General features: G+C 53.7%; 1 protein-coding gene across 8 annotated transcripts; it reads left to right on the top strand.

Moving 5' to 3' along the window:
- The first annotated feature begins 8 nt into the window (after nt 1-8).
- On the top strand, nt 9-18,762 carry Exoc7 (exocyst complex component 7). 8 transcript variants are annotated; one of them, NM_001362838.2, is made up of 21 exons: nt 25-145; nt 306-371; nt 1,711-1,895; nt 2,077-2,182; nt 5,433-5,655; nt 6,326-6,493; nt 9,096-9,188; nt 9,961-10,029; nt 11,070-11,215; nt 11,433-11,585; nt 11,919-12,017; nt 12,290-12,352; nt 12,721-12,787; nt 13,446-13,484; nt 14,175-14,240; nt 15,185-15,305; nt 15,525-15,620; nt 16,489-16,552; nt 16,768-16,809; nt 17,101-17,234; nt 17,474-18,762. In NM_001362838.2, exons 1-21 carry the CDS (start codon nt 86-88, stop codon nt 17,574-17,576), a joined length of 2,163 nt encoding a protein of 720 aa, NP_001349767.1. In that variant the 5' UTR covers nt 25-85; the 3' UTR covers nt 17,577-18,762. The 8 variants fall into 8 exon arrangements, with proteins under 8 accessions (XP_006533797.1, NP_001349767.1, NP_058553.2 ...); XM_006533734.3 differs by lacking the exon at nt 9,096-9,188 and having other exon boundaries at nt 9-145; nt 17,474-18,758; NM_016857.4 differs by lacking the exon at nt 9,961-10,029.
- Nucleotides 18,763-20,480: the final 1,718 nt, after the last annotated feature.

The following is a 20,480-nucleotide window of genomic DNA, read 5'->3' as shown; positions in this document are numbered from 1 at the left end:
GGAGGAAGTGGGCGTGACAGGGACGGAAGCCGAGCAGGGTTTGGAGCTAAAACAGCGGGGAGTGGGGACAGCGCTGTCCGCTGCTATGATTCCCCCGCAGGAGGCTTCCGCCCGGCGGCGGGAGATCGAGGACAAACTGAAGCAGGTGACGCTGGGGAGAAAGTGAAGGAAAGGCGCTCAGGGGCATCGAACCGGGGTGGAAGGGGAGATAGGGTTAGGCGTAGGCCGTGGTGCTGGGTGCTGGGTGCTGGTGGTCGCCTTTCACCATCGGCTTGTGGTGATGTCCTCCTCTCTGCCCCTCGCAGGAGGAGGAGACGCTGTCGTTTATCCGAGACAGCCTGGAGAAGAGCGACCAGCTCACTAGGAACATGGTGAGTAGCCTTTCAGCTGGGAGGCTGCCGCCAGGCTCCTGAGCCCCAGAGGAGGGGCGTGTGATGGACGTGTCCTGCGCCTGTCCAGGGACTCCAGCGTGGGTAGTAAACAGTGGGCATATCTTGCAGCGATGGGTATCTCTGCACCCCAGTTTCCACCCCATCACCGAGGAAACCGCTGCCCTATACCTGTTACTGTCTGTCCTTCTGCAAACATTTCGTGATATCCTGTACATGGCCTGGTACTGGCCCCGTGTCATTGTCAAATTCAAGCGAGGCGAGGCAGCGAAGTCACAGGGGCTTTGGAAGCAAAACCATCTCAGAGAGTTAATGCGTCTTAGATCTACCCAATGTCCTACAGCTTACTATGTGGTTCCTGGTGGTAGGCCTTGAGTTATGGTTAATTTACCTGGTAAAGCAGACAATGTCAGCCTCCCAGTGTGTCCGTGGAGGAAGTCTATGCATGCTTCCCAGTGTCTGGTATACAGTAAGATGCTTTAAAAGTGCTTGCATTTGTATTTACACAGTAATAAAATACTTGTTGAATGAGATTTGCCCTTAGGGAAAGAGGTTGGCTGTTTGTTTGAGGTAACAGTAATATATTTGCAACTATTTTGGAGGAAGCTACTTTCTGTTCAGTCTAGGAAAACTTCAGAGAGAACAGAAATTGAGATTTGACTTTCAAGGGTAGAAAGGAATCTATCCTGAGGTGATTGAAAAAAAAAATTTATTATGTATAGTGTTCTGGTTGTATGTATGGCCATATGCCAGAAGAGGGCACTAGATCTCATTATAGATGGTTGTGGTTGAGCCGCTATGTGGTGCTGGGAATTGAACTCAGGACTTCCGAAGAGCAGCCAGTGTTCTTAACTGCTGAGCTGGCTCTCCAGCCTGATTATCTCTTTTTGCAAATAAGCAAATTTATTTTATGTGCATGAGTGTTTGCATGTGTGTATGTGTCCCACAAATGAGCAGTGCCTGCAGAGGTCAGAAGAGGCTGTCATATCCTGTGGAATTGGAGTTACAGGCAGTCAGTTGTAAGCTGGCAGATGTGCGTGCTGAGAACTCAGTACCAGTCCTCTGCAAGAGCAGAGTCATCTCTCCAGCTCCTTGAAGGAAGAATTCGCTTAATGTTCCTCTTGCCGTCAGATGAACTTTCAACCAGTTTATGGTGAGCCGTGTACCAGACTAGGAGTGCAGTTGTAGCAAACAAGTCGACTATGTTCCTTCCTATGGGTAGCAGTGTATCGTCTAGAAAACCAAGAAAAGACAAGAAATGTCTGTGAGTATTTCCAGGACAGCCCTGGGAGCCATGAGCCAGAGGAGTTCCCCCCCACAGGTGTCCATCCTGTCGTCCTTTGAGAGCCGACTCATGAAGCTGGAGAACTCTATCATCCCTGTGCACAAGCAGACAGAGAACCTACAGAGGCTGCAGGAGAACGTGGAGAAGACGTTATCCTGCCTGGACCACGTTATCAGCTACTACCACGTAGCCAGCGACACGGAGAAGATCATCCGAGAGGGGTGAGTTCCATGCAGAGCTCTGCTCACATAACTAATGTCTCCTGGACCCATGGAGCCAAGTAAAACCCATGTGAGCGTGGAGCCCCTTATCTGCGTTCTCTTCTTCTCCCGCAGACCGTGGCCATAGTCTGTCTATGTTATCCCTGCCCTCCAAGGCTAAGCCAGCTTTTCTCTTTCCCAGCCCCACAGGTAGGCTGGAAGAGTACCTGGGAAGTATGGCCAAAATCCAGAAGGCTGTGGAGTATTTTCAGGACAATAGCCCAGACAGCCCAGAACTCAACAAAGTGGTAAGAAACGTATAGGTTAGCGTGAGACGACGGACAGATGGACATCAGTCCCTGTCTCGGTCTCATGAGGGACATGTGACAGTTTAAGGAAGTCTGTAGAAGCCAGGTGTGGTGGCCCAGGCCTAGAACTTGTGAGTTTGAAGCCAGCCTGGGATATGTGGTATTCCAGACTAGCCTGGGTTATGTAGTGACACCATGTCTCAAATGTTAAGCAAACGGATAAAAGAGGAAGATACATAGCAGTCACAATGTACGTGTTAGGTCCTGTGCCTGGGGACTGAGTGATATAATTTTCCATCATACTATTTCAAGTGTAAGTTTAGCATTTGATTTCTATATATGGATTGGAGGTTTCTTCACTATGGTAAAAAATACGTCCTGTACCTAGCTAGGCATGGGGACTCACGCCTGTAATTCTAGGACTTAGGAGGTGAGGCAGGAGGATTGCAGCAAGTCCAGATTGGCCTACATAGTGAGTTCCAGGATGGCCAGAGCTACATAGCAAAACCTGTCTCAAAGCTGTAAAGCAAAACAAACACATAAATTGTATAAAATCAACCATCTCAGCCAGGCGTGATGGCAGGCAAGACCTGCACTCTTGATACTTGAGAGGCAGAGGCAGGAGGATGGCTGCAAATGCGAGGCCAAGCTGAGCCACATATCGTATTTCAGGCCAGAAAGGGCTTGAAAACCAAAACCAAAACAGCAGTTGTCCTCACTGTGACCCTTTGTGTGAGTCGGAGTTGGGTGTCATGGACGCACTCACAGTTTTCCCAGCAGTCCCTGTCATCTCCAGAACCTCTCATCTTCCCGAACTCAAGCTCTGCACCCATCTGACACCGCGTGCCAACCCTGCCTTCCTTCCAGCATCTAAACGTCCTTCTACATTGGTTCTCTTTATACAGGCTGTGTGTGTGTGCGTGCGCGCGCGCATGTGCGTGTGTGTATATAGTGTATATACATATAGGCATGCGTATGTGAAGGCCAGAAGTTAGCCTGATGAATTGTTCCTCGGTAACGACACCTTGCTCTTTGAGACAGGCTCTCTTATAGGGACCTGTGGCTCACTGGTTAGGCTAGGCCAGCTAGCTACTGAGTCCCAAGGATCTACCTGCCTTCACGACCCCTGAGCAAGGATTAAAAACACTCACCACCCATAAATCATCCTTTGATTTCCACATATGCCATAGCACATGTGTGCACACAGTTTTCTGGTTTTGACTTTGGAGACTAGTCCCATGTAGAAATCTGTCCAGCTCTATCTCTTCTCTAGTGCTGGCATTAAAGGTGTTTGCCGCCACATCCAGCCTCATGGCTGGCTTTTGATGTGGGTTCTGGGAAGAGAACATAGCTTTTCATGCTTGCGTGGCAAAAAGATTACCAAACTGGCCTGTGTTCCTAGGCCTTGGCTTCTTTGTTTTAGCATAATCTTTTTTTTTTTTTTTTTTTTTTTTGTATTTTGGAGTTTTGCCTGTACTTTTCAAGACAGGGTTTCTTCCAGCTTGTGGGAGGCAGAGGCACGTGGACCTCTTGAGTCTGAGGCTGCTTTAGACAGCCAGGGGTACACAGAGAAACCTCGCCTTAGAACCCTCACCACCTCCCCAAAAGACAGGGTTTCTCTGTATAGTTCTGTCAGTGCTGGGACTTGCTCTGTAGACCAGGCTGGCCTCGAACTCTCAGAGTCACCTGAGAGCATTCTGAGCGCTGAGATTGAAGGCGTGCACCACCACCTTGGGCAGCATAGTGTTTTTAAGGTTCATTGATTCGCATCATACTATATCAGTACAGGACTAAATACCTTCTTATAACCAAATAATACAGATATACCACATTAAGAAATGATTTATTCAGTCTGGAGAGATGACTCAGTGGTTAAGAGCAGTGACTCTCTCTTCCAGAGGACCCTGGGCCAAATCCCAGCACCATATGGCAGCTCACAACTGTCTGTCACTTCAAGATCTGACACCCGCACACAGACATACATTCAGGCGAAACACTAATGCACATAAAATAAAAATAAATAAAATTTTAAAAAATTAAATAAAAGGAAAAGTTAATCATTCGTTCCATTTGTGTTGTGGGCACACATGTGCGCTAAGGACAACTTACAGGGCTTACCCCTCTCCTTCCCTGTGGCAGTCATTCTCTGAGATCAAACTCAGTACCTCAGGCATGGCAGCAGACACCGCACCCACAGAACCATTGACCTGCTATTTCATACGTGTCCAGCCATTTACCACATGTTGATCTCTTGGGTTGTTTCTGCTTCTTGCCCATCGTGAGCACTGCTGTATGAATCTTTGTCTGTGTTCTCCAGGCATGATTCGTAAATATTTTCTCAGTCTTTTTTTTTTTTTTTTCACTTTCTTGTTGATAACACTTGACACTAACTTGCAATAATCCAACTTAGTCAGGGTTTCTATTGCTGTGATGAAACACGGTGACCAAAGCAAGTTAGGGAGAAAAGGGTTTATTTGTGTACACTTTCACATCACTATCCATCTTTGAAGGAGGTCGAGACAGGAACTCAAACAGGGCAGGAACCTGGAGGCAGGAACTGATGCAGAGGCCCTGGAGGGATGCTGCTTACTGACTTGCTCCCATGGCTTGCTCAGCCTGCTCTCTTATAGAACCCAGGACCTCCAGCCCAGGGGATGGGATGGCTCTACCCACAGTGGACTGGGACCTCTGCCATCAATGAATCACTAGTTAAGAAAATACCCTACAGCTGGATCTTAAGGAGGCATTTTTTCAATGGAAGTTCCTTCCTCTCAGATGACTTTAGCTTGTGTCAAGTTGACATAAAACTAGCCAGTACATCAACTTACCTACTTTTTTCTTTTTCAGATTTGTTTCTGACAAGCACACAAATTAACAGTGACAATGAAAGAAAAAAAATCAATAATGCTTGTTAAGCCAAGTCTGGCCTGCGAGCATCACGTGTTTTTTTGTTTGTTTGTTTGTTTTGGGGGCAGGGCCTCACTGTGTTGTCATGGCAGGTCTCAAACTCAGAGACCCACCTGCCTCTGCTTCTTGAGTTGTAGGAGTCAGGGTGCGCACTACCACACTTAGAATGACCATCAGTCGTGAGAAGCAGAAGGGAAAGAAGTGACCAAGTCCGGCGTCCCAACGTTTCCTCTGTGGGATAAGGGAGGAGCTGCTGTGGCCCGTGGAGGCCCGAGGGCAGGAGAGGACGAGGGGCCCCAGAACCCCCTCTGCATCAGCAACCTGCCTCCTCCTGTCCTCGCAGAAGCTGCTGTTTGAGCGAGGGAAGGAGTCCCTGGAGTCGGAGTTCCGCAGTCTGATGACCCGGCACAGCAAGGTGGTCTCCCCCGTGCTCCTCCTGGACCTCATCAGTGCTGACGACGAGCTGGAGGTGCAGGAGGACGTGGTCCTGGAGCACCTGCCCGAGAGCGTGCTCAGAGACGTGGTCCGCATCTCCCGCTGGCTGGTGGAATATGGTCGGAACCAAGGTGAGGGGGCTCCCTCTGTCAGAAGAACGGCAGCTCTTCTTCCCTCCCACACCCCAACCCTTTTTCTCTTTTTAAAGACAGGATGTCACTATCAAGCTCTGGTTGTCCTAGAACTCTGTGTGTAAACCAGGCTAGCCACGGACTCATAGATGATGCCCTCACCTCCCGAGTCCTGGGCTCAGGCGTGTTCACTCTCAGCCATGGCTCACCACCGCTTTTGACAAAGTTAAATCTGGATGTTGCCTTTGTTTTTTGATTTTTGTTTTAGATTTATTTTCCTTTCATTTACACGTATGTTGTGTGTCTGTGTGGATATATGGAGTACATGTCACATGCAGGCACCTGCCCAAAGAGGCCAGATGAGAGATAGAGTCTCTCATATCCTGGAACAGGAATTATAGGTGCTTGTGTACTGGAGTTGAACTCAGGTTGTCTGTAAACAACACACACCTATAAATATGCCTCACACCCTGTACATAGAACAACAACAGAACTCAGCACTCAATAACAAAAACAAAATGCAGAACAGAATTGGAGTTGATAAAGTATGAGTTGGTAGGTTGGGAGGTCTAGCTCTGTGGAAGAGTGCTTGCCGGGCACACAGGAAGACCTGGCTTTGAACCCCCCAACCTGGTGCCCTGATGGTCTACCTTCCTCACTATCTCTCCAGACTTCATGAATGTCTACTACCAGATCCGCTCCAGCCAGCTGGACCGCTCCATCAAGGGTCTGAAGGAGCATTTTCGCAAAAGCAGTTCCTCTTCTGGGGTTCCCTACTCCCCCGCCATCCCCAATAAGAGGAAAGACACGCCCACCAAGAAGCCCATCAAGCGGCCAGGTGAGCGCCCACCTTGACCGGCTAAGTAACTAGCAGATCCAGGGATCTCTGCAGTCTGGGTCGGCTTGGTCCACTCTGGGGTGAGCCTTCTGGAGTTCATGCCTGTAAACTGTGTCCCACTCTCAGGGACCCAGGAGAGAGAGCAAATGTCCCCTGCCCAGCAAGGCCCCGTGGAGAGGTTCTTCCAGCCAGCAGCTGGGGATGGGAGGGGCAGGGCCACTTGTATGCTCAATTGTCTCTGAGGCAAGGTGGCAGAGGCCATAGGTCAGAGCCTCCCTAGATCTCCTGTCCTCGATGTGTGTTACCACTGGGTGAGAAACAGCAGGCACTCTAGCCTTCCGGAAGCCAGAGCAGCATAAGCTTCAACAAGGCTGAGAGGTGGGCACTGTGGGCAGCAAGACTGCAGTGTGCTAGGAGCAGCCGTCATCCACCCCTCCTCACCTCACATCCAGTCTGTCAGCCTGGCAGTCCTTTGCCTCAGGAGAGACAGGATACTCTAGGTTACTGCAGTAGCGCCAGGAGAGAAAGGCAGTGGGCTGCCAGCTGCTGCTCAGGCACGCCTAGGGGACACACTCTGCTAGCCTCGGGGGCACACTCTGCTAGCTTAGGGGACACACTCTGCTAGCCTAGGGGATACACTCTGCTAGCCTAGGGGGCACACTCTGCTAGCCTAGGGGGCACACTCTGTTACCCTAGGGGACACACTCTGCTAGCCTAGGGGACACACTCTGCTAGCAACAGGTCTTGAGCAGGGCTCACACCCTCCTTTTCCAGTCCCAACCCACCCAGGCCCATAAGAGAGCAGCCAAGTCACCTACTGCACCACAGGCCTTTTGTTTAAGGTTTGGAGAAATGACCCAGGGAGGCTGCCTTCAGGGCTTGGTGGCTTCAGCAGGAATTGCATTGTCTTCTGTCCTTCAGAGAGTGTCCTGGATTCCTCACTAGAGAACAGTGACTCTACTAACCCTCCCTGCTGGGCTATATCTGCCTGGCCAGTCCACCTCTGTACCTTCCTTGTGTGGGGAGGAGCTGTGTTCATGAGGCTGCAGGGCCTCAGCTGCTCTCTGCTCTCTTCTTCTTGGTCCTTGACCAGCCCACTGGAGGCTCCAGAAGGCTCTTTGCCCCTCCCCAGTCTCCACTGACCCTGCAGGACCAAGCCTTTCAGGAGGAGCGATCTGAAAGCTCACCAGGAACTTAATCTGTCCTTGCTGTAGAGATGTAAAGCACCTTGGCTGAGGTGCCTGTCATTTTGTAGGGTTTTAGGAGTTGGCAGGAGGGAGTGGGTTTAAAACTGAGGTGAGGATGACGGAATCAGGCTCTTGGGACATCTGTTCTGCTCTGAGGACGGCCCCGTTGGTGATGAGGCACTGAACCCAGCATCCGCCCTTATAATTGTGTACCCGATGGCCTTGGTTGCTGCCAGGCCAGCATGCCCATGCCTTCCAGCCAGTGTGCTGGTTAGGTTCCAGGTGAGCCTACAACCCATCTGCTCCTGGGTAGGTTGTCAGCAGCAGGAGTCTGATTGACTCATTACTAAGGTGTTCACAGAAGAGGGGACATGGAGGGAAGCAGATGTGAGCTGGCTTGCCAGAGTTCCCAGCAGCTAATTCCAGTGTGGTACAAAGAGAGATGAGCCCGCTGAAGCCCATCCCACCCCTCGCCTGCTGGGTACTATGGGGACAGGAGCCTTGCTGGGGTTGGGTATGGTGGTGGGAGTCTCCTGGAAAGCGGTGCGGTTAAGCTCCCGGATGACGCACCTCTTCAGTACGTTTTACTAACTCAAAGCTGCCCTGTGGCTGAAATGCTGCTTATGTCCCCACGTTGTGGGCTCCAAGATGTCTCACAGCGGGAACTGGCTGTCCGGAAGGCCGGCTGCCAGGATGTCATCTGTACTCACCTGTGATACTAACGGTTCTTTTTTCCCCATGGCAAGAGCATGTTGTCTTTACTGTGGCTAGCTTTGCAGGTGGTGACTCCTGTTGGCCCCTCCCTAGCTTTCCAGCTTGTTACCATTCCTTCCAGGGTGTGGGAGCCTCTGCCTCTGGGTGTCGGACTTCCATCTTGGTTACAGCTCCCCAGGAAGCTTCCCTTCCAACCCCGAGGGGCTGCCTGCCCTCCACTGATGTTTGGCTTATGTCCCAACACTGAGCATGCTCAGGGAACCCAGCCTGGAGTCTAGGCTGGTTTCCAGGGAACCCCCAGGTTGAACCCCCTTCAGTGTGAGAGCTTTCTCTTAGCTCCCCCGCCTGCTCCGTCAAGTGTGCCTGCCATTCAGTAGCACTCAGGAGAACTTTCTGCTCTTCCTGGTTGGTTTTTGTGCATCACCTTCTGTCCCGCTTAAAGTGACTCAGATCCAGACCTGAGGGACAGTGTAGAGCTCTGGGTTGTTTGAATACCTTTTCTTCTGTCCATCCTCAAGGGTGTCTGGTGGCCCTGGCAGAGCCTGCTGGCAGAGGCGTTAAGGGGCATGCTCGATGTTGGGTGGGCGGGCGGGCGAGCGAGGGTGGGCACGGGCGGGCGGGGCAGGTGGAGGGCCGCTGCTGTTCTCTCTCACTCACTCCCTAGGTCTTCCTCTCTCCTCTCTGTGTGGCTCTGGTGACAGGGACGATCCGTAAGGCTCAGAACCTTCTGAAACAGTATTCCCAGCATGGTCTAGATGGGAAAAAGGGGGGCTCTAACCTCATTCCTCTGGAAGGTAATCACCCTGTGCTCCCCCCTCTTCCACTGTGTGTCTGTCGCTCACTCATCAGGCAGGGCAGAGCCTCCCCCAGGAGGGCCGTGGGACAGATCCTACGGGGCTGGGTGGGAGTGGCAGACACCCCTGATACCCCTCAGGCCTCAGCAGGCCCGAGGACAAGTTTCATGTCCCTGGTCTGATCCTGCCTGGCTCTGCCCTTCCTAAGGCTCCTTCTCCCTGTCCCTGTCCTTGTGTCCTGTGTCAACTCAGAGAACACTGTCGTGGGGCAGCCCTTTCACGCCCAGATCAGCAGGGCAGGACCAAGTTGGCCAGGGCCTTCTGGCTCCTTGCCTCTGTAGAAAGAGTACTTCAGGTAGCCAAGGGGACAGGCTGCCTGAGGAACGAGTCCCTCCTCTCCTGTCAAGAGAGGGACAGCCAGATCTGCTGACTGGTGGACCCAGCCCCTTACAAAGAAGGCTGTCCTCACTCCCTCAGCAGTGACACTTTCACTCTGTCACCCTGGGGCCATGCACCTTCTCCTGGTCTCCCTTGGTCAGGAAACACACAGGCAGGCATGGTCCTGAGACTCCCTGAGAATCAGGCTTGAAACGGCTGTTCCCAGTGAGCTTTGAGGTGGTGGAGGGGCTCAGAGCCCTCCTCAGTGCCCCCTCCCTAACCCCACTTCACGCTCCGCTCCTGGAGATTAAGGGCTTCTTCCCCGGACCCAAGGGGCAGCTGCCTGGCCCCTGGATAAATGCTGCTTGTGTTTGTGCGGCCAACGTCTTGCTAGGTCACGAGCATGATTTCCGAGTTAAGCACCTGTCGGAGGCCCTGAACGACAAGCGCGGGCCACTGGCTGGTGAGTACCGTAGCCCAGCCCCAGGCGAGCCAGACACTGCCTTCGAAGCAGTTCCCAGGATGACCTGCTCTACTCTAAGGATGAGCCTGGCCTGTGGCCTCGCTCCCTCTGCAGGCTCCTTTGGGCCCAGGTCTCCTTGCCTCTTGTGAGCTGGGAACACATGCTTGGCTCCTGGGGCCTGGCCAGAGCAGCAGCTGCAGCTTGAGCTTGCAGGCAGGCAGGAGGGCAGGTGGCTCCTCCGAGGTCAAGGAACCTGGATCTCCCACTTCTTGGAGCCTGTCCATGCCACATAAAACCAGACTGTTCTGTCCTGGCATGCTTGCATCTCCTCCTGGGGCAGCTCGACACAGAGACACTGAGAACCACTTATGTCTTCTCAGATTGTTCTCTTTTGTTGAGGTAGCCTCACTGTGTACTCCAAGCTGGCCTTGAACTCTGTAGTCACACTGTAGCCCAGCCAGTTGAGTGCTGGGATCATAGTTGTACGTCTCACTTGGCCAGCTCATTCTTCTAGAATCAGCTGTCCTTTACACACACGCCAGCCGGCCTCATAGGCCATCGCCCACACTCCCTTACACTTACAGGGCTTGATGAAGTTGGCAATGACCTTCATAGGAACCCCCACCCCCCAGCGGAGGACCACAGTGACTCCCTTCTTAAAATGGACACTGCCACCTGCCTATCCTAGACTGCCCTCTTTCAAGCCATTCAGAATCCTCACACCGGGTCAGACAACCTCATCCAGGAAGTCAGTTTAGGAACTTTCCTCCCTTGGCGCTTTCTCCCACCACCTCTAGTGTTTGATCTGGGGACATAAATGCTGCCTGTGCTGAGCTGAAAACGGTGCCAGGACACGGTTTGGACTCAGCACCTGATCTCCCAGGTCTGCCAGCACAGCTCTTACGGCTTCCCATCATCGTAGGCCTCCTCTTCCCTGTGCTGCTGTCTGGGCTCAGCCCAGGAGCTGGGGAGACTCGTACCCCAGTAGGGTGAGTGGTTCCTCCCAGAACAGCCACTCAGGGTCACTGCTGTCCCCCTAGGGAGAGACGACATGCTGGACGTGGAGACGGACGCCTACATTCACTGCGTCAGTGCCTTCGTCAAGCTGGCGCAGAGTGAATACCGGCTGCTGATGGAGATCATCCCTGAGCATCACCAGAAGAAAACCTTTGACTCCTTGATACAGGTCTACCCCTCCCTCCCGCCACGCTGCTCTGAGCACTGCCCCATGTAGCTGTTACTGCAGGGTCTAGAGGGTGGGGCAGCCTGTTGTCGCCCTAAGCCCTCAACTCTACTTGGTGTGGTTCCCTCCCCGATCCTTCACAGCATTCTGGCTTTCCTTCATGCCCCGCAAAGTGGCCCACTGTCCCTAGGAACCAACTCCGTCCCTGTCCCTCTTCTAGGATGCCCTGGACGGGCTGATGCTTGAAGGGGAGAACATCGTGTCTGCTGCCAGGAAAGCCATCATCCGCCATGACTTCTCCACAGTGCTCACCGTCTTCCCCATCCTGCGGCACCTCAAGCAGACCAAGCCCGAGTTTGACCAGGTGCTCCAGGTGTGTGAGCCGGGAGGTCTGTTAGACACACACAGATAGACACACACAGATAGACACACACAGATAGACACACACACACACACACAGCGTCCCTTTACTCCCTTCTGGGAAACCATTCCGTGCTCACCCACAGCTCTTATGAGTGGCTCCCAAGGGGCTTTGGACAAGTCAAGATGCTCCCAAGGTAACAGAAGAGCTGTGGTTAATCTCCACCTGCTGAAGTCGGTCTCTGCTGAGGGTTGGGAAGGACCTAGAAGGAGTTACACTCGGGGCTTGCTGGAGAGGGCAGTGCTCCGCACTTCTGATGACTGTGTCAGCCATGTCCTTCCTCAGGGCACAGCAGCCAGCACCAAGAACAAGCTGCCCGGCCTCATCACCTCCATGGAGACCATTGGGGCCAAAGCTCTAGAAGACTTTGCTGATAACATCAAGGTGCCCGAAATCCCTTTCCCTTCACCAGCCCAGCTTGCTCCCTGAGCTCTGGGGACTCCTCAGAGAGCAGACCTTCAGGAGAGCCAGGTTTGCTCTCAGAATGGTGCCTGCAGTGCCGATTTCCTGGGGAGACCCTTAGAGCGCTTTGGTTTCTTCCCATGTGCCAGTAGATGGCGCCATGAGCAGGCTGATTAGGGCTCAGAGTGAACCAAGAAACAACTGGTCAGAGCCCTTTCCAGGAACCAGAGGCTGTTTTGTTTGTTTTCCTACAGAATGATCCAGACAAGGAATACAACATGCCTAAAGACGGCACTGTTCATGAGCTCACAAGCAATGTAGGTGTTACTCAGTCTGCTGGACTCTGCCTGGGGTGGGGGTGGGGGACCGGGAGCACTATGGACTTTGTAGGAATGAACATGAGGAGGGAGAGCTGGCTTTGTCAGCGTATGGGCAAGCCCCCCAGCTCAGGCTCTGGGGGATACAGCAACAGTGGGGACTCTGCCAGCCCAGGGCTCCTGGCCTCCATGAGCAGGCATTGGTGACGAAGGGCTAGCTTCTCAGGCGGGTCCAGGGACAACACCTGAAATTGCCAGTTGTTCTTGTCACTGTGCAGACCCCTGCTACAAGATTTCCCCTGTTGGCCGGAAAGGGTACGTGTGGGAAGCAATGGCTGCCCTGACCCTCCTGTGTGTTTCTCCACCAGGCCATCCTGTTCCTACAGCAGCTTCTGGACTTCCAGGAGACAGCAGGTGCCATGCTGGCCTCCCAAGGTACACCACACTGAGCTGCTGTCCCCTCCTGCCTAGGGACATGGACTTAGGCCCCTAGGAGGCACTGACTTGCTCTGGGTGAGGGCAGGGTGTGGTGAGAGGTCTCCAGCCTGGGGTGGGGGGACTCTAAGCCCCATGAACTTTGTGGGGATGAACATGAGGAGGGAGGGCCGGGTTTGTTAGAGTTCTTATGAGCCCTAACCCTGCACTTGCTCCTTTGGCTGTCGGTGCTCGCCCCGCCCTGCCCCGCCTCCATACTTCTCTGCTTGTCCCGTGCTGTCTGCCTACTGTCACTCTATCTCCTCACTGCCCCTTGGTGAGGCTGGAAACTGTGGGGTTGGCGCATAAATAAGAGTGCTCTTCTGGGTCATTCCAAGCACTGAGGTCCCCGGCCCCGCCCACCCGCCCCTCTGCTTTTATTTTGGGGACAAGAAGCCAAGAGCTGCCAGCTGTCCTGGGCTGCACTTTGCCGGGTTTCAGGTCTTGAGGTAGTTCAGCTTGGTGTGCACTGCCGTCCCTGTCTGGCTGCTCTGCTCTGGGGAGGGTCTGCTTGGCTTGGGGTGGCCCGGCCATTTCTAACCTGTTTTTTGCACTTTGCATCTTTCCCCTCCTCTATTTCCCTCCTCCCTCTCTGTGTGCACTGCCTGTCACTCCGTAGTTCTTGGGGACACATACAATATTCCTTTAGACCCCCGAGGTAAGCGGTGCGACTCCCCAGCCCCATCCTCCCCTCCAAAACCCGGTGGGTGAGGTTCCCAGGGGACCAGCCCTCAGGACCCACTGGGGCGGGGCAGAGGGGCAGAGGGACTGAGTTCCTTAAGGATGCCCTCACCTCCCCTGGCTCCCTTCATTGCTACCTTCTGCCTCTGAGCCTATCCAGGCTGTACCCTGATGGGTCCAGCGCCCTAGGAACAACCCCTGATTAGCCCAGCCCCGCCCCTCTGCCTTCTGTTCCATATCAGCAGGTTCCTGTGCTGGGGGTGGCAGTGTAGCAGGGGTTTGTGAGGAGAAGGTGGAAAGACTGACTGGGTGACCCTATCCAGAGACCTTGCTGTTGGCAAGATACTCTCCATCATGTATGGAAACCAGGTTGGGAAGGAGTTAGTACCCGGCACCTCTCCTAACTGCCTACCTGCTATCACGGGCTGGTTCCTTAACCCGTTACTGTAGAGGGCAGCCCGACCGGGATGCAGAAAGAGTCTAAAAGCATTGCTCCCTGAGGCTCCGCAGGTGCCCATCTATCTCTGCTTGAGCTCTCACTTGAGTCCTGCCTGTCCCATGAGGCCCAGGGACTGTCCCGAGATTTCCTCCTCTGCCCCTGGGGTGTGGTAAGGGCCATCGAGGGTCTTGGCCATTGCCACCATAGTAACGGTACACCTTCTCTCAGAAACCAGCTCTTCGGCCACCAGCTACAGCTCCGAGTTCAGCAAGCGGCTGCTGAGCACCTACATCTGTGAGTCCCCTGTCCCCCGACCCCCGGCCAGCTCCCTCCCTTGTCTCCGTGCTGTCCATCTCTTCCTGGTCCCTTCCTGGCTAGTTCCGGTTCAGGAGCCAGGGCTTTGAGAAGAGCTTCAGAGGCCTGGTAGTCAGAAGAACAAGCAACAGTTGTCAGGAACTGGTTAGCCGTCCCTGGAAGTCCGGGGTCGCAGGATATTTGATCACACTGTGAACCCCTAGATTGTGTTATTTACTGGAAAACCCTGTTTCTAATTGTGGTCTGGCTCAGTGCTTAGTACACACCTTTAATCCTAAACAATGAGAGTAAAGTTAGTTTGTAGAAGGAAGCACCCATGTTTGAAAGTGATGTCTAATTGAGTGGCAGACAAAGTGACAAATCAGACAAAGATTTGACAGAAAAGGATATGCCCAACTCTCACGAGAAGAGAAAGGAAGAGGAGGCTACTTAAGAGAGAGAATCGTAGACAGAAAGAAGGAAGAGGCAGTTTTACCAGGACAGTGATAGAGAGAGAATAAGCCAGACACAGGTAAAGATAGACGGAGCCAGAGAATGAGAAGGAGCCTGAAGATTAGAACAGATTGCTAGAGTTGGTTGAGGCCAAGCAGGGCAATTCAGGAGAAGCCCAGAGAAGCCAGATTGAGTCAGTCAGCTCGGAGTAGAGTTTGAGCCAGGAGAGCTGAGTTGAGTGGCCAACCAGAGCTCAGAGAGAACTAAGAAGGGTGAGATTACTCAGCGGTAAGTCTCAGAGACGGAAAACATTTTAAGCTTAGATTAGATTGTATGGAGGCTAGAAGCTTCCAGACCTAGGCCCAGGTTAGCAGACAGGGGCAGTGAGCCTCTGAGATGACAATTACATGGAGCTGAATAAAAGATACTTTTACAGTCAGGTCATTTGGATCAGACACTTTTGGTGGATGTAGCCCCATCTTTCTGTACAGGCAAAGTCTTGGGTAACCTGCAGCTGAACTTACTAAGCAAGTCCAAGGTGTACGAGGATCCAGCGCTGAGCGCCATCTTCCTACACAACAACTACAATTACATCCTCAAGTCCCTGGAGAAGTAAGTGACCTTGGCTCCGCTGGGCACTCGTGCCAGCCGCTGCCCTCCAGGGCTGGATGCACCCTACAGTCTCCTAGGACTGGGTGTTCAGTTTCTCTCTTTGTTCTGCACCTACTTTAGAGCTCAGGAAGGCTTGGCACAGGAGGCCTCCTTTCTGGTGCTATTGCAAGGCCAAAGATGGCCAGGCCCCTCTTTCTTTCTCTTCTGCCTTCCCCCCAGGTCTGAGCTGATCCAGCTGGTGGCTGTAACCCAGAAGACTGCCGAGCGCTCCTACCGGGAGCACATCGAGCAGCAGATCCAGACCTACCAGCGCAGGTAAGCGGCCAGCAGCATCCTGAGGCCATGCCCTTCCTTCTCAGCCCCCCATAGAGTGAGGCCCCCAGCGAAGGCCTGACATTCCAGGTGGTAACCCTGTTCCCATCTGTTGTTGCTCTCCTTGGAGTTTGTTTTTAGAGTAGGGCTCAAAGCCAGAGCCTTCTAGAGGCTGAGTATAGTGTGTGCCATCGAGTTGAGCCCCTAACATTTTTCTTTTCTCTAATTCATGGGTGAGGAGAGAGAAGCTCTGTCCAGCCCCACCCCCCACCCCAGCCTCCCTTTGGGAGCTGCTCCCGAGGGACCACAGAGCCTCTGCAGAGAGCTGTGCCAAGTGTCCTGGCTAAGATAGCTGAAGAGCGAGCTGTCAGAGATGTGAACAGTGTTTAGCCCTGGAGAACAGTAGGGTCATGAGAGCCCTTGAGCTTGGAAAGGTTCTGGCTACTTCTCTGGTCCTCTAGTGCCCCCGGCCTGTTTCTTTCTGAGCGCCTCCCGCTTCCTTCCTGTTTATCTGGCCTCTTTCCCCATCTGTTTCTCTATCTTAATTTGCCACAATATTGATGTGAGCTGCGGTCGACAGCATTTGTTCAGTGTATTGAGCGCCTTCTGCTTCCTGTTCTTAATTGTCACAGCGAGCAGCTTAAACACTGCCTGTTCCCAAGGAGAGCATCTCTGCTGTTTTGCTTACTCTTGACCCAGATAATCCCTGCTGCCCCCACGTTCGTTTATTCGTTCGTTCGTTCGTTCGTTCGTTCGTTCGTTCGTTCGTTCGGTAGATTGAGAGCTTTGAAAAGCAAAGCAAGCAGACTTTAGGAAAGACGCAGTTGTCTGAAGCTGCCCCTCTCTGTCCTCTCCCCCTGTTGTCTGGCAGCTGGCTAAAGGTGACTGACTACATCGCAGAGAAGAACCTACCTGTGTTCCAGCCTGGAGTCAAGGTAAAGGCCAGGCTTGTTCCAGGAATGGGTATCAAGCAGATGGGATACTTGTATCTTAGGAAAGACAGACAAGCACCTCTCTGCAACAGAGATGTTCGAGGCCATGAGGACAGCAGGAGAGGGCGGGGCACAGTGCTTGGGGCAGGAGAGGGCAGAGTAGCTCTGCTCTGAGCAAAGCTTTCTCTGCTGCCTTCTTCTCCCCTCTGGATCTCCAGCTCCGGGACAAAGAGCGGCAGATGATTAAGGAACGTTTCAAGGTGAGTCAGGTCCTCCCTGCATGGATGGTGGCCGCAGCGATGGCAACAGAGGCACAAAGCTTTTATCGATTTTTGTTTGGTTTGGGTTTTTTTGAGACAGGGTTTCTTTGTGTAGCCCTGGCTATCCTGGAACTCGCTTTGTAGACCAGGCTGGCCTCGAACTCACAGAGATCTGTCTGCCTGCCTCTGCCGGCTGAGTGCTGGGATTAAACTGGGATTAAAGGTGTGCACCACCATACCCAGCCTTAACTTTGTCTCTTGGTCCCTCCTTCCTACCTGTGTGGTGGCCAGGGGTTCAATGATGGACTCGAAGAGCTGTGCAAGATTCAGAAGGTCTGGGCTATTCCAGACACAGAGCAGAGAGACAAGATTCGACAGGCTCAGAAAGACATTGTCAAGGAGACCTACGGGGCCTTTCTGCACAGGTGAGCCCATCTCCTCCCGGGCCCTTCGCCGATCACTTTCCCGGTGGCCCACGTGCTCTTTCTTAGGGAAACACAAGGGGTCGTGGGGGAGTCGTGGGGTAGACAGCACGTCCCTGGGCTTTGGGACTTTTACTCAGGCCCGCCCCACCCGCCCACGCCATCTTAGCGCCTGGCAGAGGTGTTCTAGGTTGAGGATGGAGATGACCCTCCCCTGACCTCTCATCATGGTGCCTGGTCAGGTATGGCAGCGTGCCCTTCACCAAAAACCCGGAGAAATACATTAAGTACCGCGTGGAGCAGGTGGGAGACATGATCGATCGCCTTTTCGACACCTCTGCTTGAGTCTGCCAGTGTTTCTGCCCAGTTCTGCCGGCATGCCTAGCATGTCATTGGACTCATAAACCAGTGGTAACTCACTTCCGAGCCGGGTGAGTGTGAAGTCCTTCGGAACAGAGACCTGTGTGCCCAAACCAGGAGCCCCACCCCCAGATAGTCCTGGTGTCTGCGCCTTCCCTGCAGCCTTCATCTGCACACCAGCGTCACCCAGAGTGTAGGTCCTGTCACGCCTTGGGTCTCCATGATGGAGTGCATCTGGCCAGCAGCCATGTGGATACCAAGAATAGGATGGCAGGCTTCACCCTGGTCTGCTTTCATCCCTTCACCCATGGATGTGAATGGGCTCAAAGAGAAATAGGCCACATCACAGCCAACAGACCTAAAGGAAAGGCCGCCAGGCCACACTCTCTTAGGAAGGGCATTGTCCGGATGCTGAGCTCTGGAATGCTCTGACACCTGGGGGTCCGCTAGCTGTCAGGAGGCAGGACTGCTCTGTCTCTGGTTCCTGTGGAGCTAGGCGCTTCAGAAAGTGTTTGGAGGAATTCTGAGCCACCCTCTGGGGACAGCCGCTCAGCCACCTGTTTCCTGGTCCCCAGCTTCTGTACTCGCCGGCCTGGGCCATGCACCAGTGGTTGAGTGGCTTAGGCTGAGAGTGTGAGGGACGGGGAACTAGGGGGCAAAGCAGAACAACCCAGGGTCAAACCGGAGGGTCACAAATGTAAAGTTGGCCCCTACTGCCAGGACGGCCGGGAACGGCTGTGTTCCAAGGGCAGCCCTTACCATGCACTTGGGAGATGGTTGGTTCTTCTTATCTACACAGAGGGGAGGGGAGAGCCTCCTGTTAGAGAGTGGAGCTGACATGTCTCTCTGAGACACTGTTGTAACCCTCACCTAGCTGTAGGACCTACACTGCACCCTTAAGTCTATATCCCTAGGCCCACTCTGTTACAGACCAGGCTGTCCACCATGCACACACACCCTGCCAGGGGCTGGGTCAGACATGAGCCACACCCATGAGAGGGAAGGTGTGGTCAGCGGCCCCTCCTCCAGGAGCTGCTGTCAGGGAGAGGGGCTGTTCTTGGCTGCTCCAGAATGTTCTTCCAGACAGAGTGGTCAAAGGCAGAAATTCTTGCTCCAGAGCCTCCTTTCTTCAGATCTCAGCTAATTAAAGGTTGGGTCTGGCCCGTCCCAAGCTTCCTCTGGTGGTGGAAACCCCCTCTTAGAGGGCTTTGCCTGGCAGGGACTTCTCCCAGGTGCCATGGAGGCCTTTAGAGGGATGGATCTGCCATACTCGAAAGCTGCCCCTACCTCAGATGTAGGACAGAGTGGGGCACCAGCTGGAGCCATCGTCAGTACAGCAGGCCCGGCCATTCAAGCCTGGCCGCTGTGGGTGCGCGCACAGCTTGTCACCCTGCTCTGTTAAATCTCTCCATGCCTCGAGCCTCATGGTCCTCCACCGCAATGATCCTTAGGCTTTGCCTACTTTCCATATTAGGTCCTGGGTTCTCTTGATCACTCAGTTCACCTCAGGGCACAGGTTTGGGGCTGCCCTTGTCTCTAAGGCTGTATGTGGACAGCAACCATGGTGCTGTGGAAAAGCAGTAGCTGCTAAGGAAGCAGCCTGGGCCTCGCTGCAGAGCCCTGGCAGGGAGTTGAGGGAGCTTTACTGAGCAGAGCCTGCAGGGGGAGGAGTGGAAGACAAGGAACCCGGGCAGCACTGCCACTTTGTAGGCAACACACTCAGTGGTTTGGAGGGACAGCGACCCTCACACACATCAACTAACAGCAGTGCCTTCCTGGGACCCAGCAGCGCCAGGATGGCTTTGTGTTCTGGTTCAGCTGGAAGAAAAAAGGCATTTCCTGGAGTGGGGAGGGATCAGACAGCAGGGAGGGCACAGGGCCTCTGGGTGTATACCATCTGGAGGCAGGGAGAGCACAGGGCCTCTAGGTGTATACCATCTGGAGGCAGGGAGGGCACAGGGCCTCTGCGTGTATACCATCTGGAGGCAGGGAGAGCACAGGGCCTCTGCGTGTATACCATCTAGAGGCAGGGAGAGCACAGGGCCTCTGGGTGTATACCATCTGGAGGCAGGGAGAGCACAGGGCCTCTGGGTGTATACCATCTGGAGGCAGGGAGAGCACAGGGCCTCTGCGTGTATACCATCTAGAGGCAGGGAGAGCACAGGGCCTCTGGGTGTATACCATCTGGAGGCAGGGAGAGCACAGGGCCTCTGGGTGTATACCATCTGGAGGCAGGGAGAGCACAGGGCCTCTGCGTGTATACCATCTAGAGGCAGGGAGAGCACAGGGCCTCTGCGTGTATACCATCTGGAGGCAGGGAGAGCACAGGGCCTCTGCGTGTATACCATCTAGAGGCAGGGAGAGCACAGGGCCTCTGCGTGTGTACCATCTGGAGGCAGGGAGGGCACAAGGCCTCTGGGTGTATACCATCTGGAGGCAGGGAGAGCACAGGGCCTCTGGGTGTATACCATCTGGAGGCAGGGAGAGCACAGGGCCTCTGGGTGTATACCATCTGGAGGCAGGGAGAGCACAGGGCCTCTGCATGTATACCATCTGGAGGCAGGGCTGGGGTGGGACCTGAGCTTTCAAATCATGAACTGTGTTTTCTCTCTTGACACAATCTCAAGAGTCTACCCCGTGGACCTGAGTCTCCATCAGCTCCATCACTAAAAGGGATGGGATGCAAAAAAAAAGGGGGGGGGGTGACCTATGACGAGAGAGACTGGAGCCCACAGAAGCTGTGGGATTCTGAAGGCCTCTGGGGGCAGGCAGGAGGGGAGGGAGCTCATCCACGGGTTCCCTGGCTTCTAGAGCACATCAGATGGCCTCCAGTTAAAGACGGGCCTTAGATTCCCAGATGAATTTTCCTTGTGGAAATAAATGCGCTTG

Source organism: Mus musculus, chromosome 11 (assembly GCF_000001635.26).
Source record: "Mus musculus strain C57BL/6J chromosome 11, GRCm38.p6 C57BL/6J".
Taxonomy (NCBI): Eukaryota; Metazoa; Chordata; class Mammalia; order Rodentia; family Muridae; genus Mus; species Mus musculus.
The sequence above is the reverse complement of the archived record's forward strand: the minus strand, read 5'-3'. Positions and strand labels throughout refer to the sequence as shown.